Source organism: Populus trichocarpa, chromosome 15 (genome assembly GCF_000002775.5).
Source record: "Populus trichocarpa isolate Nisqually-1 chromosome 15, P.trichocarpa_v4.1, whole genome shotgun sequence".
NCBI lineage: Eukaryota > Viridiplantae > Streptophyta > Magnoliopsida > Malpighiales > Salicaceae > Populus > Populus trichocarpa.
Window position 1 is genome coordinate 11,313,676 of NC_037299.2, and position 9,125 is coordinate 11,322,800.

Genomic DNA, 9,125 nt, shown 5'->3' on the forward strand with positions numbered 1-9,125 from the left:
TTTCATTAGTCTTAATTTTACCTCCCAACTGATTTTAAAGCAATCCTCCTCTTTAATCCTCTTTAAATTTGAGACTCACATTTCCATGATTTGCCAGTAGATTGTGACCTACAACTTCCCAACTACTTCCTCGACGGGTTGACTTCTGGGCTTAAAGATCATAAAGGATGCACAGCAGCACATTCTGGCTCAACAATTTTTCACATTTTTACCTTTAAACACAACAAAATGAGTCATCTCGACAACAGAGTAAAATATCAGCCAGAATCAGAGTTTTTAAACCCGTCCGGTGGCCGGCCCGGTCCAAGGCCCAGGTTCCAGGTTTTGAGCGGGTCGCTCGGGTCAATTCTGATTTTTTTAAAAAATCACGTTATTTTAGTAAAAAACAAAAAACAAAAGTCAACAGGTTGCAACCGTGTCTTGCCGGTTCAACCGAATCACCTGGTCACCCTAGGTTTTGACTTTCTCTATTTTTTCTTAAACCCGGCCCGGTTCCAGCCCCAGGTCAACCCGCCGGGCAGACCGGTTTCAAAACTATGACCAGAATACTACCCTTCTCTATACCTTGCACCCTTTTGCCCTCTCCTCCAGTCCTTGTATCTTCATAGCTTTCCTCTCAGAACATGCTAAGGCAGCACATACACGCTCTCTATCTTAACATTGGGTATCTCTGGCATGAATAAAATATCACAAGACACTTTTCCTTATCAACTTCTATGACTTGGAAATTAACGTGGATAACCTGAGGGGTTGATTGTGCAGGACTAAACATTCTCAGCTTTCATCTACAGCTAAACCTTCAGCAATATGCTGCTAAGGAGAAACGCAATGGCTTTAACATTTTGACTCAGAAAAACTCATAAATGGTATTTACAGATAGAGTTCTGGAACTCTGGATGTAATACAGGTGGAAAAGGAAGAAAAACAAAGCGTGCCTTTCGGTATCTGAAACCGGCATCAGTGCAAGAGTTCTGCTCATATATACCTACCAGATCATAACCATGTTTCCTCTGTTCCAGTGAATAGAGCAGGAAATCATACCATGTGTGAGAATGCCACTAAGCCGTCTGACATTTTCCACACACTATGAACTTCTCTTCCTATAGATTATCTACTAACATATGCTGAAACTTCAAATATCAAGTTGACTTCCAGTAAAGCAATCAATACAAGGCTGATAACAGAGTGGCAATTTTTTTTGCATACATCTACTGAGAAGATGTGGACTAGTAGCTCCAAACTACTTGCTCATGATTGCTATTATGCGTGCGATACCAGGAAACCATGGTATTATACTGTTTAACTTGTGCTGGCATCATTTGCATGGAGAGTTTTACAAATTCAAGCCTGGCATGGACAACATGAGAGAATGCTACACAATCATCAACTCGATAAGGAAGCACAGAAACAAGTTTCTTCATGTATCTAATGATTCACCTGTCAACTTAACTGTAATAAAGGAATTCTATTTAAATGCAGGTAAAAGAAAACAGTGAACAAGCATGGAATTTACTCCTAACAATTATATTAAAAATTAAAACGTCTATATCGTTTGAAAGATAAAGATCTAAAGATTTCTTGTGGCACAACGAAATGCTGGACTGGCTTTTATTCTTCAGCATATCAATCCCATAAATCAGTCCAAAAATCAAAGTCAACTCATGATCATGATACTGTAAGAAATCTCCCAAGAAAATAAGCTCCTCAGAAAAATGGAAGGGGCAGATTTCACAGTTCAAACTATCCCCATGTTCCTTTCGCTTTCCTTCCACATTCTCAACAAGAAAAAAAATTGTGCTGGAAAAATTCCAGTTTCGATACAATGACAGGGCTTTCTTCCATTGAGCATATTCATTATTCTGAACAATCAATCAGTTAATTTTCAATGCGGAAACCTCACCATAATTTATGTCCATGTGATGGCATGATGTTTTTTCTCCAAATTTGACGTCAGTCTTCTTGTCTACCATATTAGACTAGGTACTCATAATACATCAGGAACAGATCATCCGGGATATCCTTCGGCAAGTTCTTTATATAAAGATAGAACCTAAATATATCTTCCTTTGACACGGTGTTAGTGTCAACAACATCAATACTGCAAGTGAGAACCCACAAGTCTTCTGAATTCACTCTCTTCAGACTTCCTCGGCAAAATGGGCAAGATGCTGACCTTGTGTTCCTACAAGGAATGGGCGTAAAATGTTAAACCTACGCACCTTTTCCACTATTACATGTAAATGATGGAAAATATTAGAAATTAAGAGATAAAAGTGAAGCTTTAAAAATCACGTACCAGTCACGGTAGCAGTTGATGCACATTGCATGGCAGCAGCTGGGCACAACCATTTTAGTGCAAGGTTCCAAGCAGATCCCACATTCGTCTTCCCTCAGCAATTCCACATCTGAAAGCTTCCTCCTATCTTCCAGTCTATTCTTCACGATCATTTCCAAACAGTGACCTTCTTCCCGAGTCATATCTGGTTCCATTGTATCACCATGAAGACGCTGAAGTGATGGTAATATAACAGCTGCAATTTGAGCCAGCCAGGACTTGAAATTGTTAAACTAAGCACAAGAACCAAAATATTCAGCCAACAATAGGATACCATGATACTATATCCTATTCATGATTTGGCATGAAATCTTGGAAGCACAATTCATTACTTAAAAACATACAATGGTGTTCAAGAATGGATGCCGATACAGTTGTTAACATCCTTAATCATTATAGGAAAAAAAACAGAAATACGCTGAATGTTGTGTAAAGCAATATCTGCAAGAAACTCCATCTTTACATCCATGCACCATGTCTGTGCATGTTATTGACAGTCATTATATAGATACGAAAACTATAGAGGAAATTTTTTTTTACACACCATAGAATTGCCGGATGGTTGCTATCCGTCTGCATGAAGAAATCTTCTGGTTCCTGTCTGAACATACCTAAAAATGGAATTAATTACTTAGCACACCAAATTTTAAGAACTGTGGTTTGATTCTTCAAAAGAAAACAAAAGATTTAAACCATCTAATTTGAAAGAGTAAAGCATAACAAGCAGGAAAACAGCCAACCAACCTTGTATACAACAACGTCAAAAAGGTTCAAATAAGTTGAAAGTAGACATGTACATGAGCTATCCATCCATTGGAGTAAAAACAGAAAAATGGGTGTTAAGTGGTTATAAACCAGTTTCATTTGAAGACAGGAACCACATTTGGCTCTTGGAATAGAAGCTGCCCTGCAAATATCAACCCTCAAGTAAATTCACACACGAATGAACCTCAAAGAAGTAGTATTATAGACTTAGCAGTTCAGAATTCACTTATGCCCTACAATGCTCCAAACTCCGTAAAAAATATAGCAACTAAACTAAACTTTTAGCATAAACAAGGCTAACTCTGCAAACTGCACCCACAACACAGCAGAAACTCGGGATTTTCTAAAATGAATGCATGCCCTTCAAAATGCAAAATACAGAAAAACAGAGGAAATTGCATCTTTCTGGTATGCAAGCTGGATAAACTTCAAGCACAAACCAGAACTAAGAATGGACTGTGAACAAGCCATAATTGCCCAAATGAGTATTTAGTCAAAAGAAAACCTTAAAATGAATGACTTGCTTATGTGATGATGAAAATCAAAATGAAAATTAAGCCATGAGAACTAGAGATTAAATTGTTGATCATAAACCAAGGGACTTCCACAAAATTCACATTAGTCATGCAATTTTTCTGGTTCTCCTTCAACAACAAAAGGATAGATTATAACACAGAGACCAAATTTCGAAACTTTTCACAAAACTTCAACAGCAGCAAAACATAAACAGCAAAGAAAAACAAGAACCCAAAAAAACTAGAAACACAGAGAGAAGACTCACAGCACATTGGCATGCTGAATATCAGCCTCAAGAACCTTAAGGGTGTCTTGGTAAGATGACATAGTAGCAAGCTCATGATAGTCCATCATCTCTCTTACTTGCTTATGGTCTAAATTTACTTAAATAAACTTTTCTAAATTAGAAAAAAAAATATTACAAGAAAGAAATGATCAAAGAAAGGAAAATGCAAAAAGTTTTGCTTGCTTGTTGAACAAAAATCAACGAAACAAAAGGAAAAGTTCTTTGAAGTCTAAAGTCTAGAAGAAGGGGTGAGAAGGAAAGCGTATGAGGCAACTTGGTCATGAAAATTACCCATTGTCGCCTACTTAACATGAGAGATTTTTGAAATTGTTTTCAAGATTTTCAGTTGATTATTTTATTTTGGTGAACAGTTAAGATTCATGGTTTGACTTTAGTTCTTGGAGTTGGATTGTCTTTTGGGGGTACAGCTATGAGCAGGTGATTGCTTCCTCCAATCAAGAACCATCTTTTTTGGTCAAGGATTTGGGATAAAAAATTATGTATCTAATCTTAATTAATTCTTCAGGATCATTGAGCTGGATGGAGCTTAAGCATTTTTGCCAATTTTAAGTTTTAACCCTCGACGGGCTGTGCCATTGCCAAGGCTAATAGCCTGTGTACAAGAATATTTTTATTTTGCGTCTTGGAGGGGAAATATGGATTAGTACTAGTCAAAATTGTTGAACAGAAGAGAAAGAAACAAAAGTCAATCTTCAAATGCACCCAAAAACAGAGGGAGGGAGGCGGAGACTTTTTGACTTGTAAACGGATTAACAAAACATAACTACCTTATTTATCAAGGCAGGACTGCAGTCATGGCGTGTTTGGAATAACGATAACAATTGTTTTTATTTAAAAATATATTAAAATAATATATATATATTTTTTAAAATTATTTTTAATATAAAAAATATATATAAATAATAATTTTAAGCAAAATAAAATTTAGTTTTTGTGAAACTTTGCTTGGGTTGGCCTTAACGTTATAGAACTCGACTTTTCCAAGGTAAAGCAAAAACAAAAGAAAAGTATTTCCTCGTCTCATAAATATAAAATCCGAGAAAACATCAATTAATCCATTAATTAACGTGTGTTTTTCCTTTATTAACTTATTAATTAATATTTTTCCTTTTAAATTTAAATAGTCAATATTCATTAAACATTAAAGAATATGATAGGAAATCCAATCCTTATAAAATATCGATTTTCAAATGGCCTGAAAATTAGCAAAAGTTTCATTTTCATATCTTTATGCTCCAAGACAAGATTTATCTATTTGATCATAAATGTTTAAGAAAAGAAAACTGGTTGGAAAGTTGGGCCTCCTTTGCCAGCAGCAAGCAAATGAGCTATTGGCTCTCTAGGCCTGTAAACTGCGACCATCCATCATCGGACAGAGTCATTCAAAACTAGAAGATCCCATCTTCTAAATAGACATTGACTGGAAACCCACTTCTAGTTCTGATCCCCTTCTTCCTCAATGCAAAAGCTTCTGTACTGTATGGCCATTAGGCTAAACTAAATGGTTCATTTTGTCTGTTACAACTCATGGGTACTGAGTAATAAATATACTAAATAATTCTCCTACTAGGATATGAATAGGATGGCAGGAGGCAGCAGAGCACGTAAAGGGAAGTCCATATCTATGATAAGAGTGCATGTGAAAGGCTGGATTTTTCTGTGAGAAGAAATCAGAAGGAAAGGGCTGAAAATAAAAATTTCACCACTGAAGATGGTCTATTCCTCATAGAAGATAAGGGTTCAACGAGCCAGAATAGTGTCAAGTACCTCTATCTTTGCTGGTGTATAGGTTGAAGAATGATGTGGGAAAAGCCAAGATGGGCACAAAAAGTACTTCAAATAACAAAAACGGGACTAGAACAGAGAAGTTTGTTTCTAAAGCAGAATGCATTGAAGAATCAAAGGACATGATCGATGGAGATTTAGTGAAGAAACAGGAAGAATATTGAGGAACTGTAGTTGACTTGTCTAACTTGAAATTGTCAAAAAATAACCTGGGAAATCAAGGAAGCAACAACATTTTAGCTGCTAACAAGAAGTGTTCTCATCATGCCTGCTAGAGAATTATATAAATGCCTCGACCTTAAGCTTTACCTCCGTTAAATCCCAAAAAGAAGCTGACTTCGGTAATAAAGAGTCACTATATGAAAGGTTACAAAGTACACGAGTGCCTTCAGTTGCATCCGATTTTGAAAAGAGCAGGGGGAATAATGATTTTGATAAGAGGATCAAGTTGGTAGCTGTTTCTGATAAAACAATTCTGGTGAGAACCGCTTCATTGGGCTTATATTCTGCTTGGTTAGATCCTTACGAGTAGCCTTTTCATTCTATTTTGCCAGTTTATGGCCAAGTAACTACGGGTGGCATCCTGGAAAAAAAAGGAAAAAGAAAACCTATCTCATGTAAATGTCTTTTACAAGACAAGTACAAGAGCAGATATGCTATGTACTTATTTAACTTTTGCTCAAGTGCATGATGGCCAGTGATGAAATGCAGGGGAGAAGCGAAAGGTAATAAAAATGAAGCAACGTGAGAGTCCTAATTCGCCAACAGGAGGCCCTGATGAAGCTTACGGAGTGCTGAAACTTGAAAATCCTGATGTAGATACTCGTCCTTGAACAACTGCTGCCAATATCCCCTGCTAGAAGGCGGCCAACAGTGAACTTTATCTTGTATGTTATTCATTAGCCTCACGAGTTTGGGTATTGTTTCCCTCATCACTGCTATTTCTTTCTCCAAATCTGATTGTGCACCATAAATTTATTCTCTTTCAGTATTATGATTACATCATATGTTTTGCCTTCTGTATTTTTTCTGAACCCTGATACCCTGCTTCACATTTTTTCTAATATTCCTCCGACATCTGTGCAGGAGTTGCCATCATCTCCTGTTGGCACAAGAAGGAAAGGAAGATCGTTGTTCTCAGGTATCCTGATATGAGAGACTGGCCAGTACTCTGCCAAGAAACATCTGGATCAAAAACTTTGATGTGTGGATTGGAAGCTTTCAGCAAGGTCAATAACATTCAGCCAGGAGATGAATGTATCTTTGGAGTTGAGGATGTAGAAGAGGCTATATTTGTTTGGAAATTAAATGGGAATAATTAGAAAAATTAAATGCAATCACGATTTTTTCATTATTAAATCTGCAATTAAAAGCAATAATTAAAATAATTAAAAATAAAAATAAATATGAGAAATAGTAAAGGTCTAGAAGAAACATGTGACTGTGATTTATCACACATTAATGTTATTTTTATAGATAAACGCTTTCTCTGCATAAAAAATAATTTTAAATATAAATCGCTATTCTTCTAAAATTTAATAATCCATTAGAATTCTTGAACGCAACAAAAATTCTCCAAACTTTTTAATCATTTTTTTTACTCTTTTTAGTTAATAAAATATAAAAAATAAAGTATAGTAAAACTTGAGAGAATATATATATAATGAAGATCTTTAAATATGTGTAGAGATATAAGATAGGCTAAGTAAAATGGAAAAATATTTATTTTTTTAAAAGAATTTATATGGTGAGATTGACATGCTTTCCATCCTAAGCACATGCCACACACGATTACCAATTATATTTTAAACAAATAAATATAGTAAATTAATTTAATCATAGACATTAGTATGATAAAATATTAATTATATTAACATTAACCATTTAAATCTTGTACAATACTGTTAAAATTTTAAACGGACAAATACAACAGTGAATTTAATAGTTATATATGCAGTGTAAAGCTAGATAATAAAAAATCTTATACTAAAATCCGAATCTAACCTTACTCATATCATATCATATAGTAAATTGATTTGATCATAGACCTTAGATAACTAAAATAATTAAATATTAATTATATTAAAGTTAACCATTTAAATCTTATACAATACCTTAAAATTCTAAACAATTAAATTAATAAAACTTATTAAAAAGAATGAATATATTAATTATAATTTTAAATCAAGATTGTAACAATATTTATTTATTGCATGTTTGGAATCAAATTACATTTAGAATTGAATTCAATTTCACATATGATTTAAATTTAATTAATAACTTATTAGAATTTTTATATTTGAGATAAAATATTAAATCATATAATTAAATTCAATTACACTATTTGGAATACATATGGAATTGAATTGAATCTTAACTATTTTGTTTTTAATTCAGAAATTATTTGTTTGTTAAATAAAAACATTTCTCTTTGTTAATGTGAAAATAGAATCTATAAATTATTTATGATAAATCATGATGGATGTTATGATAAAAACAACAAAACAACATACAACATTAACATGCATGACATAAAAAACATTAGAAAGAAATTATTATTATTAACAACAACATCATATTACTTTTTTTTAATAATATATAAAGATATTTTCATACCAATTTTCACACAATAAAACTATTTCATCTACTCTTAAATAAGCTATTCACCATTAAAAATATATATTTATAAAAAATTATTATATTTCAATACCACACAAGAAACAGACATTTGTAAATCCATGATGGCAGTAGACTAACGATATACTTTCCTTAAACACCAATTAAGAAACTGTCTTTCATTTCCATGGTTTCTCTTCTCTCTTTCTATTTCTTTTCTCTCTTTCTCTGTTTTTTCCACCACCTTCACTATCACTTCAGAGACAAACCGGGGAATACCCAGCAAAACAATAATGTAATGAAATAATATGATGAAGGCAATTTTCTTGAGAAAAAAAACCAAAGCTTTTGTTGAAGAAAAGAAATAGACAGTAAAAAGAAGTTGTAGGGTTTTGAGAGAAAAGAAAAGGGAGTATTTTTTTATTTAGAATTCAAATTAGAAATCTCCTCTCTAATTAGTTTTTGCCCATTATAATTAAATTTAATTCTAAGAGTTACAGATATTTTGTTAGGGTTTGCATTGTTCGTAGCTAATATGTATAACATTCTCGAAGTTTGTTGTTCGATGTGGGTGCCATTTCAGAATTTACAGAACTAAAATGCCCATAATTTATTTATTTATTTATTTTGTTATGAACTGATTTTCCATGTTTCGAGACACTATAGACTTGCATCACGTTTAGCATAGTACTTGATGTTAGGACTAGGAGGCAGGAGCCACGTTCCTCTCTCTTTCTTTGGTTTGATTATCATGATGATTTGTTTGTTCTTCCTTTGAGGCATGATATGTATTACAAAGGA

At 33.7% G+C, this 9,125-nt stretch overlaps 1 protein-coding gene across 1 annotated transcript; it reads right to left on the reverse strand.

Moving 5' to 3' along the window:
- Nucleotides 1-1,498: 1,498 nt before the first annotated feature.
- Nucleotides 1,499-4,234, reverse strand: LOC7454681 (E3 ubiquitin-protein ligase AIRP2). Its single transcript, XM_002322186.4, has 5 exons — nucleotides 3,882-4,234; nucleotides 3,080-3,242; nucleotides 2,880-2,946; nucleotides 2,297-2,531; nucleotides 1,499-2,182 (listed from the first exon to the last, which is right to left on the reverse strand). Exons 1-5 carry the CDS (start codon nucleotides 3,968-3,970, stop codon nucleotides 1,972-1,974), a joined length of 765 nt encoding a protein of 254 aa, XP_002322222.2. The 5' UTR covers nucleotides 3,971-4,234; the 3' UTR covers nucleotides 1,499-1,971.
- Between the last annotated feature and the right edge of the window lie 4,891 nt (nucleotides 4,235-9,125).

Coding starts and splice junctions, on each gene's coding strand:
- LOC7454681 (XM_002322186.4), bottom strand. CDS start 3,970: ATGATGGACTATCATGAGCTTGCTACTATGTCATCTTACCAAGACACC. Junction 3,243..3,881: donor ATTCAGCATGCCAATGTGCT/GTGAGTCTTCTC, acceptor TGATATTTGCAG/GGCAGCTTCTATTCCAAGAG. Junction 2,183..2,296: donor ATCAACTGCTACCGTGACTG/GTACGTGATTTT, acceptor CATTCCTTGTAG/GAACACAAGGTCAGCATCTT.